The following is a 25,229-nucleotide window of genomic DNA, read 5'->3' as shown; positions in this document are numbered from 1 at the left end:
TCTTTGTAAATGACAAGATTTCGGTTTTTCATGGCTGCGTAGTATTCTATTGTATATATATTATACCACATCTTCTTTATCCATTCATCCGTCAGTGGACATCTGGACTCTTTCCATAGTTTGGCTATTGTGGATGTTACTGTTATAAACATTGGGGTGGAGGTACCCCTTTGGGTCACTACATTTGTGTCTTTAGGGTAAATACCCAGTAGTGTGATTGCTGGGTCATAGGGTAGCCCTATTTTCAACTGTTTCAGGAACCTCCATACTGTTTTCCAGAGTGGCTGCACCAGCTTATGTGCCCACCAACAGTGTAAGATAAGAGGGTTAGGATTCCCCTTTGACCACATTCTCGCCAACATCTGTCATTTCCTGACTTGCTGATTTTAGCCTTTCTTAGTTGTGTGCGGTTGTATCTCAGTGTAGTTTTGATTCGTATTTCCCTGATGGTGAGTGATATTGAGCATTTTTTCCTGTGTCTCTTGGCCATTTGTAAGTTGTCTTTGGAGAAATGTCTATTTATGTCTTCTGCCCATTTCTTGATTGGATTATTTGTTCTATGGGTGTTGAGTTTGATAAGTTCTTTATAGATTTTGGATACTAGCCCTTTATCTGATAAAACACTTGCAGATATCTTCTCCCATTCTGTTGGTTGTCTTTTGGTTTTGTTGACTGTTTCCTTTGCTGTACAAAAGATTTTTTATTTTGATGATATCCCAGTAGTTCATTTTTGCTTTTGTTTCCCTTGCCTTTGGAAACATGTCTAGCAAGAAGTTGCTGTGGCTGAGAGGTTGCACAGAGGTTGCTGCCTGTGTTCTCCTCTAGGATTTTGATATCTCACATTTATGTCTTTCATCCATTTTGAGTCTATTTTTGTGTATGGTGTAAGGAAATGGTCAAGTTTCATTCTTCTACATGTGGCTGTCCAGTTTTTCCAACACCATTTGTTGAAGAGACTGCCCTTTTCCATTGGATAGTCTTTCCTACTTTGTTTAAGATTAGTTGATCATAGAGTTGAGGGTCTGTTTCTGGATTCTCTATTCTGTTTCACCGATCTATGTTTCTATTTTTGTGCCAGTACCACATTGTCTTGATGATTACAGCTTTGATATAGAGCTTGAAGTCCGGCATTGTGATGCCACCAGCTTTGGCTTTCCTTTTCAACATTCCTTTGGCTATTCAGGGTCTTTTCTGCTTCCATACAAATTTTAGGATTATTTGTTCCAGCTCTGTGAAAAAAATTGATGGTATTTTGATAGGGATTGCATTGATTATATAGGTTGCTCTATGTAGCATAGACATTTTAAGAATATTTGTTCTTCCAATCCATGAGTATAGAAGGTTTTTCCATTTCTTTGTGTCTTCCTCAATTTCTTTCATGAGTGTTCTGTAGTTTTCTGTATAGATCCTTTGCCTCTTTGGTTTGATTTATTCCTAGTTATCTTGGTATTTGGTATAATTGTAAATGGGATCAACTCCTTAATTTCTCTTTCTTCTGTCTCATTGTTAGTGTATAGAAATGCAGCTGATTTCTGTGCATTGATTTTATATCCACTGCTTTGCTGAATTCCTGTATGAGCTTTAGCAGTTTTGGGGTGGAGTCTTGGATTTTCCACATAGAGTATCATGTCATGTGCAAAGAGTAAGGGTTTGACTTCTTCTTTGCCAATTCGGATGCCTTTTATTTCTTTTGTTGTCTGATTGCTGAGTCTAGGACTTCTAGCAGTTGTTGAACAGCAATGGTGATAGTGGACATCCCTGCCGTGTTCCTGACCTTAGGGGAAAAGCTCTCAGTTTTTCTGCCCTGAGAGTGATATTTGCTGTGGGCTTTTCATAGATGGCTTTTATGATATTGAGGTATGTTCTCTCTGTCCCTACACTGTGAAAAGTTTCAATCAAGAAAAACTGCTATACTTTGTCAGATGCTTTTTCTGCATCTGTTGGGAGGATCATATGGTTCTTGTCCCTTTTTTTTTTTAAATTAATGTAGTGTATCATGTTAATTGATTTGTGGATGTTGAACCACCTGTGCTACCCAGTAATAAATCCCATTGGTTGTGGTGTATAATCCTTTTAATGTACTTTTGGATCCTATTGGCTAGTATCTTGGTGAGAATTTTGGCATCCTCGTTCATCAGGGATTTTGGTCTGTAATTCTCCTTTTTGGTGGGGGTCTTTGTCTGGTTTTGGGATCAAAGTAATGCTGGCCTCAAAGAAAGAATTGGGAAGTTTTCCTTCCATTTCTGTTTGAATAAAAGAATAGGTATTTATTCTTCTTTAAATGTTTGGTAGAGTTCCCCTGGGAAGCCTTCAGACCCTGGACTCTTCTTTGTTGGGAGATTTTTGATTATTGCTTCGATTTCATTGCTGGTTATGGGTCTGTTGTTTTTTCTTTCTTCTTGTTTCAGTTTTGGTAGTTTATATGTCTTTAGGGATACAGCCATTTCTTCCAGATTGCCTAATTTGTTGGCATGTAATTGCTCATAGTATGTTCTTATTTCTTAATTGTTTGTTCTTAACTGTTCTTAATTGTTTGTGTTTCTTCAGTGTTGGTTGTGATCTCTCCTCTTTCATTCATGATTTTATTTATTTGAGTCCTTTCTCTTTTCTTTTTTATAAGTCTAAGGTTTTTTTCAATTTTATTAATTCTTTCAAAGAACCAGCTCCTGCTTTCATTGATCTGTTCTCCTGTTCTTTTTGGTTTCTATTTCATTGGTTTCTGCTCTAATCTTTATTAATTCTCTTTTCCTGCTGGACTTAGGCTTTATTTGCTATTCTTTCTCCAGCTCCATTAGGTGTAAGTTTAGGTTGTATATTTGAGACTTTTCTTGTTACTTGAGAAAGGCTTGTATTGCTATATACTTCCCTCTTAGGACCACCTTTGCTAAAAATGTTCTTCTTTAATTTCCTGGTTGACCCATTCATTTTTTTTTTTTTTTTTACCCATTCATTCTTTAGTAGGATGCTCTTCAGCCTTCACATGTTTGAGTTCTTTCCAAATTTCCTCTTGTGATTAAGTTCCAGTTTCAAGGCATTGTGGTCTGAAAATATGCAAGGAATGATCTCAGTCTTCTGGTACAGGTTGATACCTGATTTGTGACCCAGTATGTGATCTTTTCTGGAGAATGTTCCATGTTTACTCAAGAAAAATGTATATTCTGTTGCTTTAGGATGGAATCCTTGGAATATTATCTGTGAAGTCCATCTGGTCCAGTGTGTCATTCAAAGCCTTTGTTTCCTTGTTGATCTTCTACTTAGATGATCTGTACGTTCCAGTGAGTGGAGTGTTAAAGTCCCCTACTATTATTGTATTATTACCGATGTGTTTCTTTTTGTTATAAATTAGTTTATATAATTGACTGCTCCTATGTTAGAGGCATAAATATTTATAATTGTTAGGTTTTCTTATTGGATAGACCCTTTAATTATAATATAGTGTCCTTATTCATCTTTTATTACAGTCTTTGGTTTAAATCTAATTTGTCTGATATAAGGATTGCTACCCTAGCTTTCTTTTGATGTCCATTAACATGATACTTTCAATCTGGAGGTGTCCTTGGTTCTAAAATGAGTCTCTCATAGACACATATTGATGGCTCTTGCTTTTTTAGCCAATCTGATACCCTGTGTCTTTTGATTGGAGCATTTAGCCCCTTTACAGAGTAACTATTGAAAGATATGAATTTAGTGCCATTGTCTTACCTGTAAAATCACTGTTTCTGTATATTTTCTCTGTTCCTTTCTGGTTATGTTACTTTTGGGCTCTCTCTTCACTTAAAGGATCTCCTTTAATATTTCTTGCAGGGCTGGTTTAGTGATCACAAAATCTTTAAGTTTCTGTTTGTTCTGGAAGCTTTTTATCTCTCCTTCTATTTTGAATGACAGCCTTGATGGATTAAGTATTCTTAGCTGCGTATTTTTCTCATTTAGCACCCTGAGTATATCACGCCAGACCTTTCTGTCCTGCCAGGTCTCTGTGGATAGGACTGCTTCCAGTTGAATGTTTCTACCCTTGTAGGTAACGAACCTCCTGTTCTGAGCTGCTTTCAGGATTTTCTCTTTTTCTCTGAGATTTGCAAGTTTCACTATTATATGTTGAGGTGTTGACCTTTTTGATTGATTTTGAGGGGTATTCTCATGTGCCTCCTAAACTTGAATGCCTTTTTCCTTCCCCAGATTAGGGATGTTCTGTGCTCTAGTTTGCTCTGGTATACCTTCTGCCCCACTCTCTCTCTTTCCTCTTCTTCTGGAATCCCAATTATTCTGATGCTGTTTTGCTTATCACTTATGTCTCAAATTCTCCCCTCGTGATCCAATAGTTGTTTATCTCTCTTTTTCTCAGCTTCTTTATTCTCCATCATTTTGTCTTCTTTATTACTTTCTTCTGCCTAATTCATCCTAGCAGTTAGAGCCTCCATTTTTTTTTAAGGTTTTATTTATTTATTTGACAGACAGATCACAAGTAGGCAGAGAGGCAGGCAGGGAGAGGAAGAGAAGCAGGCTCCCTGCTGAGCAGAGAGCCCTGATGCAGGGCTCGATCCCAGGACCCTGGGATCATGACCTGAGCCGAAGGCAGAGGCTTTAACCCACTGAGCCACCCAGGCGCCCCGAGCCTCCATTTTTTATTGTACTCATTAATAGTCTTTTCTGTTTCAACTTGATTAGATTTTAGTTCTTTTATTTCTCCAGGTAGGGATTCTCTAGTGTTCTCCATGCTCTTTTCAAGCCCAGCTCATATCTTTATAATTGTTACTCTGAACTCCAGTTCCAACATCTTACTTATATCCGTACTGATTAGGTCCCTGGAATTCAGTACTGCCTCTTGTTCTTTTTGTTGAGGTGAGTTTTTCTGTCTTATCATTCTTGCAGAGAGTGGTTGCTTTTTTGTTTGTGGACTTGTAGCTGTTCTTTTCTTAGATCTCCAGTTGAGTTTGCAGGTATTCTGAATGATTTAATAGCTACCTACCTGAATTACTGGGACCAGACAAAACTAAGTTCTCTTACTCCTTTGCCATCATGGACTCCTCCAAGATATACCTTCTTTCTAGACCTTCCCCACTCTATTTCATTTAATTTACTTTTACTCCCCTCCAAGAGTCAGTGTTACCTTTAGTCTGCTTTAGATATCCCTTCTGTGTTCTCCCATAGCACTCCATATGTAACTGTTTGAGCCTTTACCACCTTCTATCTCTTGTTACTTTACTTGTCAGTTATGGAGTACACTAGAAATTCTTTGAGGTCTTCATTTTCATCACCCCAAAAAGAAGGCCCATACCCATTAGTCATTTCCTTTGCTCTCTCTTCTCCAGCTTCTGGCAACCACTAATCTACTTTGTATTTCTGTTCTCTGTGGATTTGTCTCTTTTGGACATTTCATATAAATGGCATCATACAAAAAAAAAAAAAAAGGCATCATACAATGTACGGTCCTTTGTGACTGGTTCTTTGACTTAGTGTAATCTTAAGGTTTATCTATCACATATTAATATATTATTCCTTTATATGGCCAAATAATATTCTCTTGTATGGATATCCCACATTTATTTACCATCAGTTGGTAGACATTGGATTGCTTCTATTTTTTGACTCTTATGAATAGTGCTGCTACATACCTCTATATACAAGTTTTTGTGTGGATGTAAGTTTTCATTTCTTTGGGGTATACATTTAGAAGAGGGATTGCTGGGTCATAAAATACCTCTGTTTAACTTTTTGGGAAATTGCCATGCTTTTCCAAACAGCTGCTCCACTTCACATTCCCACTAAAATTTTAATTTTTTTTTTTACATCCTCACCAACATTTGTTATTGTCTCTCTTTTTTACTACAGCCATCCTAGTGAGGACCATGCTATACTGCTATCCCCAGAACTTAGCAAAAAACCTAGCACGCAGTAGGCAGTTTACTACACGTTTACTGAGTGAATGATTGGCACATAACTGCTAAGTAGAGTAATTGAGATTAATCCCATATCCTTCTGACTCCAAAGCACTCGCTCTCTCCTGCTTTATCTCTTTTACCTTATAGCTATATTATATGGTTTATACTTTCCAAAGCATTTACTAAACCAGACACATAATTGCACAATATTCTGATAAATACAATTATAGAAACATACCAAAAAAAGAAAGAAAGAAAGAAAGAAAGAAAAAAACAGTATAAATGCAGAGAAGTAACCAAACCTTCCTTGGGAGTGGGAGAAGGAGTCTATAAGCACTTTGCAGAAATGATACTTGAACTAAGTCTTAAATCAGGGAGGCAGAACAGTCTTAAATAGGTAGGCAGGGAAGGAAAGGCATTTCAGAAGAGGACATTGCTTATGGAGAGGATCTTAAGACATGGCTTGTAATTGGCTCACTCTCTTTCTATGTATATTTAAATAAATGAATAAACTAAGGAAAGCAAAGGGGGAGGAAGGAAAACACTAACCTTATATACAACTAATGAATTGTTGAATACTTTATCGAAAACTAATGATGTACTATATGTTGGCTAACTGGACACAATAAAAAAAAATAAGGAAAACACTGACCTTATATACAACTAATGAATCATTGAATACTTTATCGAAAACTAATGATATACTATATGTTGGCTAACTGGACACAATTAAAAATAAATAAATAAAAAATAAAAAAATAAAATAAAATTCACTAAGCATTTGGAAACTTGAGGCTAAAATCAGGGGAAGGCAGACTAGTTGATATAGATTTAAGGCTCAATCTGAATGATAGTAGTTGAAATTACAGAGATGCATAAGATTGCCAAGGGACAGTCTGTAGCATAAAAGAGAAAGGGACCAACAACAAAACTCTGGGAATCACCATTATTTTAAGGAAAGCCAGGAAAATTCAAAGGACATGAAAGAAACAGAAAAACTGGTTCAGGAGATAGAAAAGCTGGTGAGGGTAGAAACAAGGAGTATAAGAAAGAAAAGTCTTTTTCTTAACATTTAATTTTGATACAATTTCAAGCTTACAAAAATATTGCAAGAATAATATAGGTTCCTAAATATTTTTTATCCACATTATACTGATATTAGCATTTTACTACATTTGCTTTAGCTAGTGGAGCTTTTAAAGAAGGAGGTAGAGATCAAGACCATATAATATTGCAGAAAAATTATCCATTGGATTTGGGAATTCAAGTTTAGGTAGAGTTTGAAAGAAGGATTATAGTAGAGTAGTTGGAATTAAGCTGATTGTGATGAATTGTGATGTTGATGAAAAGTAAGGAAGTTGAAACAGCCAAATAGAGGCCCCTTTTCCTAGTAGCTTGATTTTAAAATGGAAGGAAAAAGGGAAGTGATAGTCTGAGATTAGTGCTTGCTTTTCATGACTATTTAAGAGTGAAGCCATTCTTTTCTACAGCAGTTTCTTCTCAGATCTCTGTCCACTTAGCATTTTATTTACTTGTTTCATCATTTCATATCTTGATCACCAAGCACATTCCCCTTGCCAAATAAATGTACTTTGAATTTATGAACCTTATCACTTTTTTTTTCTTTTTGGTTTGTTTCTATAATATCTATAAACAGAAGTAGTAGTGGTAGCAGCCGTCAAGAAAGCCCCTCAGTTCCATCTTCTAAGGAAAATGAGAGGAAACTTCATGGTGAAAAGATGGAGAGTTCTATCGATGAACAAGTTCAGACTGCTGTAGATGATTCTCTGCGAAGTGACAGTGTGCCGTCTCTTCCTGATGAGAAAGGTAATGTTTCTTGCATATGTATGTACAGTTACTTGTTTGGGGAGGCTTCCAGAACCCTTTGAGATATTTGTGACTGAGCTAGTTAGACCATGGTAGTGTGTGTGTGTTTGTGTATCTGAATCTGATACTAAGTGTATCCAGGTGAAACTATTTCAAAGCTATAATAACTTCATAATGACAACTTCCACATAATGAGAGAAATAAAGGATACAGGAAAACAAAGAAATTATCTGTTAATTTTCTCCTACAGGATGAATTTAATCTCTGTAAAATTTTATCTTGAAAATAGTGCTTGTAATTAAAATAGTGAAGACAAATTTATTGAAAGTGTCTTTGAGTCTCAGGATGGTAACCATCCGTGACTTAATGTTGTTCTCAAGTTGTTTGCCATGGTGCTTGGCTCCAATAACTGCAGATTTATCACTGTCAAGTGACTAATCTGAAATGTCATGAGCTATGACTTTTTGATATATTTCACTTCTTTAAACAATATAAAATTAAATCACTTGAACTTCTACTTCTGACCACAATGGAGGAACAGGACCAGATTTACCCTCCCTCCTAGAACAAATATCAGATAAAACATATGAAATAACTACTTTTAAGACATTGAACATCAGGCAGTGAGTGCTATTGATTCACGAGAGATGAAAAGCAGATGAGGTGCACTGTGACTGCTCCAGCTGACTGCCTGAAGGGAGTCTCCAGGCTGCGTACCATGGAGCCCAGTAGTCTTCCCTCGTGGAAGAAGTGAAGTTAGGAGTCTGGAGAGCTAAGGCAACTAAAGTCCACAGGACAACCAAGATCCAAAGAAACAACACCATTTTAAAAACCTGTATGTAGGAGAAAAGCCAACTCGTCTTTTGTTTAGCAGTGACTTAGAACACAACACCAGAACTACAGTCTCTGAAAGACAAAAATTGGTAAGCTATGCTTGTTTAAAATTTAAAAACTGCTCTGTGAAAAACACTGTTAAGAGAATTGAAAAGAGAAGCCAGAGACTGTTAGAAATATTTGTAAATCACATAAGGACTTATATCCAGAATTATATAAAGGACCCTTAAGACTCAACAACAAGAAAATCAACAACCGTATTTAAAAATGTGCATAAGATCTGAACAGACACTTCATTAAAGGAACTATACAAATGGCAAGTAGATTTAGGAAAGGTGTTCCATATCGTGTGTTGTTAGGGAAATGAAGATTAAAATCACAATGAGATACTACAACAAACCTGTTAGAATGGCTAAAATCCAAAAAGCTGACAACAAAGTGGTGGCGGTAAAGATGCAGAGCAACGGGAACTTGAATTCGTTGATGAGAATGCAAAATGGTACAGCTGCTTTGTAAGACATTTTCAGTGTCTTATAATAATCCATCAATCACATGCCTAGGCAAATGAATTGAAAACTTAGGTCCTCACAAAAGCCTATGCACTAATGTTCATAGCACCATTTTTCGTTATTGCTAACAACTGGAAGCCACGAAATGTCTTACGAAGAGAATGGATAAGCAGACTGGTTCATCTGTTCAGTGGAATACTATTCAGTGATTAAAAGGAACGAGCTATTGATTCATGCAACATAACGGATGAATTTTAAGTGAATTTTACTATGCAAAAGAAGCAAGCTGCAAAAGGCTACATAGTGTATGATTCCATTTATATGACATTCTGAATAGGCAAAACTTTAGGGTAGGAAAACAGATTAATGGTTCTCAACTGTTAGGTAAAAGAGGAAGTTATTAAACTACAAAGGGAATGCACAGGAGAACTTTAAGTATGAAGCAAATTATGTAAGGGATGTCCTGTATGGTTCTTTATGTACTGACAGATGCTGTGCATTTTTCAGAACCCTGGAGCTGTACAAATAGTAAATTTACAAAGAGTAAATTTCAGCATGTGCAAACTAAACACACACACACATCAACCAGGATGTTGGGGATCCTAGAATAGAATGCAGTCTATGACAAAGGAATCTAACTTTATTACAAATGTATAGCATAACCACACTGAAGAGGGTGGAGGAAAAAGGAGCTGACCTAAGTAATTTTGGAAAATGGCATTTTTGAGTGGAAATTGTAAACCTAAATATAAAGAGAGCAGAATATAAACACTGTATTCTTTGTGTGTGTGTGATATTTGTATTTATTAAGTTCTTAAATCAGCCCTGGAAGTTTCTGATTTTATATTTGTGTTAGCAGAGGTAAAGAAAAAATGTGAATTGAACTCTTATTTCCTCAGGAAGTTCCTGGACAAGATTCCTTCTTTATATTTGTCAGCTACTGTCTTCTACTGGCTTTCTTTAAATTTTTAAATAAATTTTATGGATTTATTATACTCATTTCAAACACATAGTACAATGAGTTTGACAACTGTGTGATATACACCCACGTAATCACAGTCAGACTCAAGATTTAGGATATATTACCCCCCACATTTTCCCATGACCCTTTGCATTCAACTGCCCTCCCTTAGGACAGCCCCAAGCATCCCCTGATGGGCTTTCTGTACTTGGACTTTCACTTTGCCTATTTGAAAATAGTGTAAGTGGAATCATACAATATGTGTTTTTTGAGTCTGATTTCTTTTATTAAACACTGTATTCTAATTGGTAAATGAACTTTTCACAGGGGTACAGGTAAACAGTTCTTACATATGTATTGGGGTTGAACAAATAAGTAAATTGATGTTGTTTGGTAAGAGCCAGGTTTCTCGGTGGAGAAGGATATTAGATACACAAGAAGGAAGACTGGAATGAACCCTGTGGTGCTGGATTAGAGTCAGTGACATCAGTCTGAATCCATCTTTGGATGGATGAATGGATACAGGAACTACTCTGTGTGTGTGTGTGTGTGTGTGTACATCGGTTAGTATACATGCATACATTATCTGGCTCTGGCCACCAACAGAGGGAAGGAACCGTGATGCTCTAGTAGTAATAAGAGTAACCCAGCGCCAGGGTGCCTGCGTGGCTCAATTGGTTAAGTATCTGCCTTTGGCTCAGGCCATGATCCCAGGGTCCTAGGATCAAGCCCTGCATCAGGCTCCCTCCTTGGCTGAGAGCCTGCTTTTCCTTCTCTCTCTGCCCCTCCACACCTTGCTCGTGCTCTCTCTCTCACTCTGGTCTTTCTCTCTCAAATAAATAAATAAAATCTTAAAAAAAAAAAAAAAAGAATAACCAGTATCCATAATTATGGTTTCTAAATACTCTCTAATGAAAGAAATTAGATGAGAGCTCGTACTGGAAGGTAAGGCTGTCCAAATAAGAAAAGGATTGGAGGTGAGGAGTGCATGTCAAAGGCACACAAGAGCCATCATGTTTTAAATTACCATGGTATCGATGAATTCTAAAAAAATTTTAATATGCATTTCTTCGCTAATAATGTTACTCTTTTTTTTTTTTAATTTTATTTTGACCATTCATATTCTCTTTGTGATGTATTTGATCATGACTGTTTCTCATTTTTCTATAGGATTATTAGTTTTCTAATTGGTTTGTTAGAGCTGTTTATATATAGTGTATTACACTTTTACCATATATCTTGTACTCATATTTTTAGATAGTTCAGTGAATTTTTATTGCCATGCCTTTTAGTTGTTAGCCATCAATTCCCTGAATTTATTAGATTGTCCCATAACAAGACGGCAAGGGCTATTAATTGAATACTTACTGAAAACCATTACAATGATAAAATCTACTTGTTCCAAATTCTTTTAGATTCTACTTCTATTGCAACAGAATATTCCCTGAAATTCGATGAATCTATGACAGAAGATGAAATAGAAGAAAAATCATTTCGATCTTTACTACCTTCTGAGAGTCATCGTAGGTTTAACATGGAAAAGAAGAGAGGCCATCATGATGACTCTGATGATGAAACCTCCCCAGAAAAGACAACACTGTCTTCTGCCAAGGTGTGCTTCAGTTTACCTGTGGAGATTACTTCATAAATAGCTGTGGATATGTTCTCTCAAAGATATGACCATACGTTTTGTACTTGAACTCAGGTGTCATCTACCAGAATGATTTTCCTAAGATAGCAATTTTATACCTATACTAATTTTTGCTATAGAATCTGGCTTTGCTTTCCTTACAAAGTAGAATGTAGACTTACTCCTTGGAGTAATTTAGAAGGCCTTTGAGGATTAGAGCCAGTGTTATGTCTCTAGTGTTTCATTTGCTTCACTCTTAATAACGTTTTATTCTGTTTTAAAAGTCTCTGTCATCTTGCTAAATTGTTAGCCTTTTGGACAACAGGGACAGTTCTTACCCAACTTTATACCCCTGGGACAGTACCTGGCTTATGTAGTTGTTTGTTAAAACTTCATTGGCTGAATAAATTAGCTGATGAGTGTTACTCCCTCTCGTGCCTTTTTTGAAGCGAGTTCTCTGACATGGTCAGCACCCTTTTTATATACATAGCTTATTTTTATAAGTACATGCCTCTTTTAACAATATTAATTTTAAATTCCAAAGGCTTAGGTAATGATAAACTTGAAATAAAATCTCCACTTTAGGAGCTGAGCATGCCATTCTCAGGAGGACAAGATAGTTTTTCTAAATTTACTATGGAGATGGTTCGACAGTATATGAAAGAAGAGGAAATGAGGGCGGCTCACCAGTCTTCACTCTTGCGACTCCGTGAGAAGGCCTTGAAGGAGAAAACTAAGGCTGAATTAGCCTGGCTAGAGCATCAGAAAAAGTAAGTTGTTTCAGTGAACATAGTTTTCGTTTTCCAATTTCTTCTTCTATCCAAGGAAATGCTTTGTCTTTAAAGCTGTTTTTGTTTCTTCATTTAATTTGATTTGACCAATCCCGTTTCTTTTTTTTTTTTTTTTCACCAATCCAGTTTCTTAACCTAGAAATATGGCAGTCGTCTTTGAATCCTGTTGCTGTTCAGACCTCCTTCTCATAACATTCTCTTTTATCACCTGACTCTCATATTACTATTTATACTTAATTCCTTTACTGTGTTGTAAATTTCTCAAAGCAATTGTATCTGCAAAAGACACAGTCTAGAGTTTGCATATATTATATGTGCAATAAAATATTTGATGGGGTAGGCTTTGCTGCATGTTTTCCATGTTTGAAAATGTTAAATTGTTTCAGAGACTTTTCAGTGGTAGAGAATTCTTGACATTATAATCGAAATTTAATCAACTCTTTGTCTCAATGTGAAATATTTGCAGACATCTACGAGACAAAGGAGAAGATGATAAAATGCCCCCACTTCGGAAGAAACAGCGTGGTTTGCTTTTAAGGTTGCAGCAAGAGAAGGTACGTTAGAAGAAAAACAGTCTTTAGGAGAATTTCTCCTAAGGCAAGTTAGATGGTAGAATCTATTATTTTGCCTGACCTCTTTTTCTTATTATCACCTTAAGTGTGATTTATGTGATATTTGCCACTGTCTTTGTCTATACCGCAGTAGTTACAGAGATTGCTTTGTTGGTAGTCTGCTGTATTTCTAATTTTGTGTCACTACTAACTTAATACAATGTAGAGTCGAACCTGCCTTCCTTTGTTAAATAGTGTTTGAAATGCATATTTAAAAAATTAAGTTATTTGTAAACGAGTCTCTTTGGATTAATTTTTTAGTCAGTATTTTTCCCAAATAGATTTTCAGGACATACTCATTACAAATTGATGAATATTTTGGCCGAGTGAACTCAAACACCTCAGGTTGGAATCTGGGAGAGATAACATGGTTTAGTGGTTAAGAATTCAAGCTCCAGAGTCAGATTGCCAGGGTTAAAATTCTAAATCTACCCACTATTAGTTTCATAACCTTGGACAAGTTACCTGATTTCTCTGTGCCTCAGTTTCTCTAAACTGAGGATAATAATGATAACATACTTTGTCGGGTTTTTGGAAAGAATAAATTAGTTAATACATATAATAAATTTTACAGTAGATTTTGGCACAGTGGTAAATGCTCAATGAATGTTAGCTGTTATCTAAATTCTGGCTTTGTCACTTGCAGCTGTGTAATATAATGGTCAAGTTTAAGTAACTCTCTGAGACTTAATTTCCTCACCTGGAGGAGTAAGATATTAGTTCATATGGTGGTTATGAGGATTGAAATGAGGTAACATGTAACATGTTTTCACAGTGCCTAGTAAGTATTCAGTGGATTCTAGTTTTCTTTTCCTTTATTGATCTCATGCAAGCTACTGACCCCTATGTTGGATGATCTGTGGGAATATAATCACTTAAGTTATAGATTGGATTATTGCTCAACTAGCTTTGTTTTGTTTTAATATATGTTCACCCCAAGGAAACATCACTGATTGTATGAACTTTAAAAATTTGGAATTTTGGGGGCACCTGGGTGGTTCAGTTGGTCAAACATCTGACTCTTGATTTTGGCTCAGTTCATGATCTCAGGGATGTGAGGTACAGCCCCGCATCTGGCTCCACTCCACGTGCAGTGCATAGTTTGCTTATGATTCTCTCCCTTGACCTCTGCCCTTCCCTCTCCTCTCTCACTCTCTCAAAATAATTTTTAAAAAATAAAATAGAAATTTGGAATTTTTTCGAAGAAGTTATATCTTTTTTATCCAGGAAAATTGGTTTCAAAATAACTTAAAAATTTCTTAGTTAAAATAAGTAACTTTTTACATTAAAATAGCTTTCTGTTTGTAAAGTAGAATAAAAGCTAGATTTACCAGTATTTTCTCTAATTCTGTGTGGTTGTGTTTTCACTTTCTTATTTATTTATTTATTTAAAGAGAGAGGCAAGCAAAGGGGAGCTGGTGGGGGATGGGAGTGGGGAGGGGAGGCAGAATCTTAAACAGGCTCTGTGTCCATTGTGGAGCCCAATATGGGGCTTGATCTCATGACCCTGATATCATGACCTGAGCCAAAATTAAGAATCCCATGCTTGTCTCACTGAGCCCCCCAGGCACCCCATGTTTTCAGTTTCCTTGATAGTGTGCTTTGAAGCACAAGCTTTAGATTTTGATGAATCTAAGATTTTACTGCATGACTGCTGATAGCACATTTAGTTTTTGTTATTTTGAAAGTTTACTTGTTTTACCTTCCATTTTTGAAAGATTTTTTAAAAAGATTTTATTTATGTATTAGAGAGACCACAAGTAGGCAGAGAGGCAGGCAGAGAGAGAGGGGGAAGCAGGCTCCCTTCTGAGCAAAGAGCCCGATGCGGGGCTTGATCCCAGGACACTGAGATCATGACCTGACCTGAAGGCAGAGGCTTAACCAACTGAGCCACCCAGGTGTCCCTTGAAAGATATTTTTATTAGGCATAGAATTATTTTCTTTCGGCATTTTTAAAGATATTTTCCATTGTCTACTATTTTCCAGTGTTTTTATGGAGAGGTCAGTTGTCTTAATTTTTTTGAAGGCCGTTTTAAGATTTTAAAAAATTTGTCGTGGTTTTTTTTCAGATGTGCTTAGGTGTGATTTCTTTTCTACTCATACTGTTAGGATTCACTAAGATTCTTGAATTTGTTGTTTGTTGTATTTAAGTTTTTGAAAATGATCTCTTTATGTGTTCTGCCTCACTCTCTCTCTGCTTTTCTTCAGAAACTCCAAGTAGAAATACGTTAGGCCTTCTGACCATTTACCATATCTCTCTTCTGCTCTGTTTTGGTTTTATTTCACTCTCTAGAAACAAACAAAACCCCCACATGCTCTCAATTTAGAGAGTTTCTGTTGATCTGTTTTCAAATTCATTAGTTGTATATTCTGCTCTGTCATGTGTCTTGTTAGTCATCCAATGAATTCTTAATGTGTTTTTTTGTTCTATAATATCTTTTCTTCTTTTTGATAGCTTTTTAAAAGATTTTATTTATTTTTAGAGAGCACGAGAGTTGGGGGGGGGCAGAAGGAGATGAAGAGAGAGAATCTCGAGCATACTGCACTGAGCGTGGAGCCCAACATGGAGCTTGATCTCAGGATCTGACCTGAGCCAAAACCAAGTGTCTGGACAGTTAACTGACTGAGCCACCTAGGCACTCCATCTCTTTTATAGATTTTAATTCTCTGTTTACCTTTTCTTCAGTATTTCTGTTCTGGTTTTTTGTTTTTTTTTAAGATTTTTATTTATTTATTTGACAGAGATCACAAGCAGGCAGAGAGGCAGGCGGGGGGGGGGGGGAGCAGGCTCCCTGCTGAGCAGAGAGTTTGATGTGGGGCTCGATCCCAGGACCCTAGGATCATGACCTGAGCCGAAGTCAAAGGCTTTAACCCACTGAACCACCCAGACGCCCCTCTGTTTTTTCCCATATTTTTTGATCACATTATTCATAGTCATTTTAGCTTTCTTGTCTGCTAACTAGATATTTGGACATCTGTGTGTTTGCTCCTATTTTCTCTCTGTATTCTGTTATCATATGATTCTTTTTCTTTGCATGTCTAATAGTTTTTTTCCTTCATTTTTTTTAATTTAAATTCTAGTTAGTAGCATTCAGGAGGAAAGTGATTCATCACTTACATATAACAACACCCAACGCTCAGCACAAGTGCCCTCCTTCATAGCTATCACCCATCTAGCCCGCCCCCACCCACCTCCCTCCATCAGCCCTCAGTTTGTTCTCTATTATTAAGAATCTCTTAAGAGTGGGCGCCTGGGTGGCTCAGTGGATTAAAACCTCTGCCTTCGGCTCAGGTCATGATCCCAGGGTCCTGGGATCGAGCCCCACATCAGACTCTCTGCTCAGCATGGAGCCTGCTTCCCCCTCTCTCTCTGCCTGCCTCTCTACCTGCTTGTGATCTCTGTCAAATAAATAAATAAAATCTTAGAAAAAAATCTCTTAAGAGTAAATTTTTATTAAATGCTGGCTACCGTATAAATAACTGCAGAAGCTCCAGATGATGTTATCTCCCCCCAGAGAGAACTTGTTTTTTCTTCTGCTGTGCTGTTAGAGTGCTCAGCAGTTCACTTAAATCCATTCAGGAACTAAGCTGGATTAGTGTTGGGTTGCAGAGTTGGTAGGCCTCAGTCTCCTCCTGCTTCTCATCGACCCTAGGTTGTAATCTTCCAGGAATTTCAGTTGAAAGCCAGGTAAACTAGCATGAAAGACTGTGGGGATTTCTCCTTTGCTGCTGAAAGGTTTCTGGTATGTAGCTCCTTAGCAATCTGTGCTGCTTAAGAACAGGCAAATGGTTTGAGGGGGAGACTGAGTTGGAAGCCTTTTAAGTCTCCAGTTTTGTCACCTAAGGTCTTTGTGCCTGTAGGAGTGGTGACTGGTGTAACCACTTTGGAGCAGTTTGACTGTATCTGGTCATGTTGACAACGCATACAGTCTGTGAGTCCGCAGTTCTGTGTCTTGGTATATAGTTGAGAAGTTCTCACACATATACAGGGGAGAATGGAAACAGCTTAATCCTTTCATTAAGAGAATAGATGAAAAAAGCATATTCCTACAAGCAAGTACGATACTGCAGGAAATGAATGCATTACATATCAGCACTGTTCAACAGAGATTTCTGAAATTATTAACGTTCTGTATTTTTGCTGTCCAATACAGTAGCTACGAGTCGCATATAGTTTTTGATACTTAAAACATGGCTAGTGCAACTGAGAAACTGAAATTTTAATTTTATTTACTTTGAATTGAAATGGCTACGTGGTGCTGTACTACCGTATTGAATAGTTAAAGCAGTAGATCTTTATCAAAAATCGTAATACTGGTTTTTATAGAAAAGCAAGATACAAAAGAATACGTACAATATGATACCATTCTTGTACATTATTTTTAAAGATTTATTTCTTTATTTTAGAGAGAGAGAGAGTGAACAAGCATGTGAGCTGGGGAGGGGACAGGGGTAAGGATAGAGAGAGAGAGAGAGAGAATCCTCAAGGAGGCTCCCTGGTGAGCCTAGTCTGATGTGGGGCTTGATCCCAGGACACTGAGATCATGACCTGAGCCAAAATCAAGAGTTGGCCACCCAACCAACCAAGCCACCCAGATACCCCTATAGTACTTCAGAATATTTTTTTTTAAAGATTTTATTTATTTATTTGACAGACAGAGTTCACAAGTAGGCAGAGAGAGGGGAGGAAGCAGGCTCCCCGCTGAGCAGACAGCTCGATGTGGGGCTCAATCCCAGGACACTGGGACCATGACCCGAGCCGAAGGCAGAGGCTTTAACCCACTGAGCCACCCAGGCGCCCCTAGAATATTTTTTTATTTTTTATTTTATTTTATTTTTTTTTAAGATTTTATTTATTTATTAGAGAGAGAGAGAGAGCAAGCACAGGCAGACAGAGTAGCAGGCAGAGGCAGAGGGTGAAGCAGGCTCCCTGCTGAGCAAGGAGCCCGATGTGGGACTCTGATCCCAGGTCGCTGGGATCATGACCTGAGCTGAAGGCAGCCGCTCAACCAACTGAGCCACCCAGGTGTCCCTAGAATATTTTTTTAGATAAATGTGCAAAAACCACTCTGATCTAACTATCTACCCCTGGGAAGTGACCCTACAGAAATAAAAGCACCAGCGTGGAAGGATATATGTACTAAGTTACTGCAGTTGTATCATAAGAATTATTTTGACTGGTAGTGAGATTCTGTAACCACTTTGGCCACGTGTCTTTGCATAGCTGTATCCAAAACAAGAGAGAACATATTTTCCTATGTCGTATTCTTTTTTTGTTTTTTTGAAATAAAATTCACATAACATAACCATTTTAAAGTATAATCCTCATACACCACTAACAGTTTGTACCTTATAGCTTATTCTGAAAAGAAAAGCAAACATCTTTCCTCAAGAATCCCCTTGAAACAGTTCCTTTTCTAGGCTTGTATTGGGTGGATTTATACATTAATTTGGTTCAGAAACGCGGGCCTAAGCTAATAGCAGCTTTTCAAAATGTGCTTTGTGGAACTCTGGTGTCACAAAGGTCAAAACTGATTTCCTAATAGTGGAATATGAATTTGCCCTTTTCATTTTTGACATTTGTACTCAGTGGTACAAAAACAATGGGGGGGGCACCTGGGTGGCTCAGTGGGTTAAGCCTCTGCCTTCGGCTCAGGTCATGATCTCAGGGACTTCAGATCGAGCACCACATTGGGCTCTCTGCTCAGCAGGGAGCATGCTTTCCTCTCTCTCTGCCTGCATCTCTGCCTACTTGTGATCTCTGTCTGTCAAATGAATAAACAAAATCTTTATTAAAAAAACAAAAGAACAGTGGTGGGTAAAATTGCCAGTGCCTTAGTACAAATCAGGGCAGTGGCCCCAAACTATACTAGTAATCATCATATTTTTCAGTGCCACACGCAGCTAAACAAACAAACAAAAAGCGCTAGTTTCACTGAAGAATGTCTTGATAAGTAGTAAAAATTACTAATTTTGCTGAGTGTTGGCCTTTGAGTACTTTCATTGTCATACTCTGCATGACATAGGAAGCCCACAAATAGGCACTTTTGCCAGAAAACCAGAGGACCGTGATTAACTCAAGGAAAGGCATTCGTGCAGTTGAGTTGCAAGCTGACCTAACCATTTTTTTTCATGGAATACCATTTTTCCTTGAAAGAATTATTCAGAGACAAACTATTCAGATTCGTATACTTGACAGTCATTTTCTCAAAAATGAACAAATTTTCCCTGTTACTTTATAAAAAACAGCTGTAACAGTATTTGTTGCCAGTGACAAAATTCAGACTTTCAAGCCAGAATTTTGGAAAATTTCTGTCCAACACCTAAAGCTAAAGAACTTTTCTTTTTAGATCTCTGGTGATGTGAAAGAATGTGATTTTTTTTATACTGTATAATGAAATATGTCAACATTTGGAAGATCTGCATAACTCAGTGAACCGACATTTTCCAAATCACTGATGCATGATATTTCAAAAAATCAAGTCAGACAATAGATTTGCAAAAATCTAAATACTAATTTTTTGGGGGGAAGATAATTATTTTCTTTATAATGCGTACAATGCCATTGTATTCTCTTGAGAGAGTGAATGAAGGCAAATAGTATCTTAGTATTATGAAGATTATTTGACTCTGAGAATCCCCTGAAAGGACCTTGGGAATCCTCTAGTGTCCATGGTCCACTCTTCAAGAACTGCTGCTCTAGAGAAACTCATACATGTGCCAAGACAAAAACTATAAGGTTGTTCATTGTAGCATTGTTTGGAATAATGAACAACAACTTTATCCACACATAGGGGTCATGGATACATGAAATATTATATGCCTCTAATGTTATGCAGCATTTAGATGTAAGTCAACACAGAGAGGTATCAAAAGCAATGTCCAGTAAATAAGGCAAGGTTGAAAATATATGTGTGTGATATTATTTATAAAATACTTAAAAACATACGAACCAGTGTGTTTTTTGCAGGTTAAGTACAAATAACTGTAGAAGAATTTTAAAAGAATGTGCTGGAAGGATATATACCATGGTAGTGATTACCTCTGAGGATATGAGATTGCATACTGGTTTTATTTGTAATGTTTTATTTCTTCACAAAATAAAAACTAGGATAAAATATGACAGAGTATTAACAGTTGTTGAACTAGTATGAGATTTTAGAAATTAGATATTTTTGTGCATTTCTCTGCATTTTCAGATAGTTTACAAAAATCAAACATGACTAAAAGAAATTATAAGTTGCTAATTTTTACTGTCTTTATTAAGCTTACATTATTGACAGGAACACAGATTAAAATAAATTTATGAAAAAAAGGGACAGTCTCTTAAATTTTAACAATTATTAACTGTGAAGTATATCATCTTTTGCTTAATAAGTGACAGAAAACTTAGCAATACCCTGTGTGGAGAGACTTTGGTGCAGTATAGTCTTAAATGTTTCTGGTGGGGACCATTCTTTTTTTAAAGCAATCTTTAAGTGATTTTAAGGGCCATAATAGGGTTTATCCTCTTTGATTTGTTCTTCTAACCAGTAATAATTGTTACATTAACTACTTGTTATGCAACTATTAAATAAGTGTAAAGACCAAGTAGCACTATGGAAAAATGTGAAAAATATGAAGTATCTTAAATTTAAAAAGGGGATAGAAAATTATCAGTCTGTTGTAATTATAATTATTTAAATTAAGGGATCATGTTAAATTATTTTAACATGTTGGGGTTATGAGACTTTTCCTCCTTCAGTACTTCAGAATTTTTCGATGCTATTTTATTTTGAATACTTTTTTATTTTTTGATGTATTTTTTATTTTTGATGTATGAGATAATTGGGCTTTCTTAAAATGCTACCTTGGAACTTGTATCCTCCAGATCTCAGCCACTCTCCTAATTCTTTAAACCTTAGGCAGAAATTAAACGTCTTCAAGAAGCCAATAAGGCAGCTCGGAAGGAAAGACAACTGATTCTGAAACAGCAGGAGGAGATAGAAAGGATCCGACAGACCACCATAAAGTTACAGGAGAAGTTAAAGTCAGCAGGAGAGAATAAATTGGTAAATTAAACAAAATTTACTATTCATTTTCTGTCTCATGTTGCTTGCTCATGCCTAATTCTGCCTCACTTTCTCATCTGATGGATATGATGATCCCAGGACTGTGATAGTTATAGGTGAACTAGAATAAAGTTCTGTGTAAGTGCCTTTATGTATAGTGAGAGTTTTTATTTTTTTTTTCCCCACAGAATATTCAAGTTTTGAAAGGGACACATGGTTCATATAATAGTTGAAAAAATGTTTTCCGTTTTTAAACTCATTTGGGACAGAGACCCTTATTCTTGCTTGTCAATCCAGATATATTCCTGATAATTAATGAGAGAGACTGTTTTTGCTTTTGGTATTTAATTTTAGCTATACAATATTAATATAATGATATGAGTCAAAGGAGGTATTCAGATAAAAGCAAAATTTAGATCTATTCTGAGATACTGTAAAGTGTCAGTGTAGTGTTAGAGAACCCACACTGGATAGTTGTATAGTTAAATAAATCTTGGCATTTTCTGCCTTGATTTTTAAAATACAACTTAAATTTTGAAACAATCTCAAATTTATAGAAAATTTCCAACACTGTACAAAGAACTCTATCTTTCTGAGTTGAGAGTGTGACAGTTCTCCAGTTGTCACAATAATGTGCTTTTATCAGAAGGTAAGTTCACAATCACATATTGCATTCAGTTCTCATATCTCTCTAGTCTCCTTCAGTCTGGAAAAATTACTTGACTCTCATGATCTTGACACTTTGGAAGATTGCATGCCAGTTATTTTGTAGAATGTTTGTCAACTTGGATTTGTCTGATATTTCCTCATAATTAGGTTCAGATTGTGCATCTTTAGCTGGAATATCACGGACGTGATGCTATATTCTCACTGCATTCAGTGGGTGGTGCCCTATTTTGATTGATGCCCTATTTTGATGATGTTGATTTGATCACTTGATTAAGGTGGTGACTGTCAGACTTCACTATAAAGTTACTTTCTTTCCCTTTGTAAATAATAATTACTTTTCATGAGTTATTTTGGGACTACATATGTAAGTTTCTAATCTTCATTAAACTTATTCTTTTATTTATGTTAGTATGGATCTTTGTTTTATTTAGTGTTAAATCTGTTACTATCATTTTTTTGGTGCTCGCTTTGTCCCAAGTCAGACCATTAGGAGCCTTTTCAAGTTTCGGTGTGCTTTTGACATGTCTCCGTCAGTCTTTGAGGCATTTCCATGTTTTCTGCAACAAGACATTTCAGGGTCATCTTGTACCTTCCCTGCCCCAGACTTGGAATCAGCTGTTCTCTAGGGAGGAAAGTTATTCAGAAACCAAGATCGGCTGCTAAGCATGCTCATTACTCTTAGGGTTTTGGTCCTCCTAAGAGCAACAAATGTAGACAACATATATGTTTATGTAGGTGTAATAAAAAATTCATTTTGCATGTATGTTTATTTCTATATGCACATATACATACAGTATGTAATATTATGAATTCATACCCATCCTTCCAGTTCCAGTCCAGCACCACAAGGTTCCATTCTAGTTTTCTCTCCTTTTTTTTAATTAAGTTCAATTAGCAAACATATAGTACATCATTAGTTTTTTATGTAGTGTTCAGTGATTTGCTAGTTGTGTATAACACCCAGTGCTCATCAGATCATGTGCCCTCCTTAATGCCTGTCACCCAGTTACCCCATTCCCCCACCCCCTCGTTTTCTCTTTTTGAAACTTTCTTCTCTGATAGACAACTGGTTAACATCTCCCTTAATATAGATAATGATTTGCTCATTCTTCTGTGTAACCCGTCTCCCATAACCACTGCCACACCTTTCCTCATGTGGATATCCTCACCGCCCTGGTTTCTGACTCCCAAATCAGCTATTCTGCCATCTCCTTTCCCTTTTTCGGTACTCTCCTTACCCTTTCTGTACTCTGTGGGAATGCCACCTCACTCTGTTTGGACTTGGGACATGCCATGTAGAACCACTCCCCTGCGGACATCCTCATTGTTCCCCTTGAATAATAACCCTCCTGCGCTAGATGCCCTCTTCATCTCACTCCAGTGGGAACATGCCACTTTTGGTCCCCTTGTCCACCTCTACCTTTGCATGGTCCCCTCCCTTGCTCTGTTCTATCTAATGCCTTTAGTATTGAATCATTTAGGAGGCAGAAGGGAAGGAGAAGACCTCTGCTATGTGTATTGTTCACAAAATAAAAGTGGTCATGATTGTCCCTACTCATCTTCCTGAAAAGTTATGAGACTAAATGACTATTTGTGGGAAAGACAAGCATTCATGTTAAGCAGTAACAGTAAGCATTTAATGTTATTTTTTGCTCATAAGATACAATATAGCAATTAAACCAATAGTTCTGAATGTTTTCATTATAAACCTTTTAACTTGAGAAAATACTGTTTTCCCCATTAGAATTGGAAAGAAAAAAGATCCATCCCTCAGTATTATTTAAATAAGTTTGTGTTCCCTTCATTCTTGTATCTGTATGTGTGTGTGTGTATATATATATATAGTGTTTATATTCCTTTTGAGTGGTTCAATTTAAAAGAAATTAGGATAGTCAAATACTAGGTTGCTAGTAGCAGAAGATTTTTTTATTTTTTTCAATCTTTTAAACAAATTATACTTTGAGTGGCTCAGTCAGTTAAGTGTCTGCCTTTGGCTCGGGTGGTGATCCTGGCATCCTGGGATCAAGCCCTGAGTCACGCTCCCTGCTCAGCAGGGATTCTGCTTCTCCCGCTCCCTTTGCTCCCCGCCCCCTGCTTTTGTTCTCTTTCTCTCAAATAAATAAATAAAATAAAAAAAGAAATGATAACTTTGTGATTATATATAAATATATGTAATATATATTTAACAAAATCTGTATTTTAGCCATTTTTAAATGTGTGATATAATTTTATCTTTTAAGTAATTCCTTAATTGCAGCTATTTTACAAATATGGTCTTGAGGATAAACTTAATTTTGAAACAACAGTGTTTAAAGTTATTTTGAGATCTTAAATTCCAGTAAAATTTTAAAATTTTACCCTCTTTTATTTACAGGACTCTCATAGTGATGATGATGCAAAGGATAATAAGGCAACCAGTCCTGGCCCAACTGACTTGGAGACCCGTAGTCCTTCTCCCATTTCCATTTCCAGCAGTGAAACTAGCAGCATCATGCAGAAATTGAAAAAAATGAGAAGCCGCATGGATGAAAAGTAATTTTTTTAAATAAATATCTCCTGTTCATGTTGAAAATGGTAGCAACAAATATTTTTAATGTACTTCATTAGATTAGACTGATACAATGTAATATTTTATGAATTCAGTAGCATTTTAGCAGAATTGTTAAATCAACCTGGAAGTCAGTTAACTATAGATCTTATTATAAAACAAATTTTCTTGTTTTTAACACAGTCAGGTTTCTTACTTTAAAAACCAACATAGTAATGGCACATATACGCAAGACAATGTTTCCATCTTTCTTTTATTACAAGCTAAAGTAAGTGTGAAATTCATACCTTCTCTGAAATCTGAGAATATGTCTACTGACTTGGGGAAACAATTAATGGTATATCCTGAGATATCATCTTGTGGCTCTCTGACCACTCTCAATCTTAGGTCAAATAGAAGTTTTAATCTATAAGTAGGTGTGGATTGCTCATTTTATCCAGAAAACCAAAATTCTCCTAGGATGTTAAATGATTTGGCAGCTGACCATTCTTCTAAAACATTTCTAAGTATTATTTTTTTAGAGGCTCCTTTAAAGAAAGCTACTTCTACTTAAATTAGCTCAGCAATGTTGACCATATAAAGTTACATTTATGTGAGAGTTTACTCTTCTGAGTATACGTTTTATTGAATATGCTTGTGAAGTATCTGCTCGTGAACCCTATCCTTGACTTTATAACCACTACTTTCTTTAAATATGAAAGACCCATTAAAAAAGTTGGGGAGGGGAGGGTATGTGCTGTGGTGAGTGCTGTGAAATATGTAAGCCTGATGAGTCACAGACCTGTATCCCTGGGGCAAATAATACATTATATGTTAATTAAAAATTTTTAAAAACTAAAAAAAATTTTTTGAAGATTTTACTTATTTATTTGACAGAGAGAGACACAGCGAGAGAGGGAACACACGCAGGGGAGTGGGA

The 25,229-nt window shown here is 36.5% G+C and overlaps 1 protein-coding gene across 1 annotated transcript in view; it reads left to right on the top strand.

Annotated features, from left to right (window-relative positions):
* Window positions 1–25,229, top strand: part of CEP350 (centrosomal protein 350) — a 155,534-nt gene that overhangs the window by 78,742 nt on the left and 51,563 nt on the right. The window contains exons 22-27 of the mRNA XM_080824205.1: window positions 7,537–7,706; window positions 11,426–11,622; window positions 12,226–12,410; window positions 12,898–12,985; window positions 20,947–21,093; window positions 24,137–24,294. Coding sequence (XP_080680331.1) covers window positions 7,537–7,706; window positions 11,426–11,622; window positions 12,226–12,410; window positions 12,898–12,985; window positions 20,947–21,093; window positions 24,137–24,294 — 945 coding nt within the window. The remainder of the gene's footprint in view (window positions 1–7,536; window positions 7,707–11,425; window positions 11,623–12,225; window positions 12,411–12,897; window positions 12,986–20,946; window positions 21,094–24,136; window positions 24,295–25,229) is intronic.

Source organism: Martes martes, assembly GCF_963455335.1.
Source record: "Martes martes genome assembly, chromosome: 15".
NCBI classification, from domain to species: domain Eukaryota; kingdom Metazoa; phylum Chordata; class Mammalia; order Carnivora; family Mustelidae; genus Martes; species Martes martes.
The sequence above is the reverse complement of the archived record's forward strand: the minus strand, read 5'-3'. Positions and strand labels throughout refer to the sequence as shown.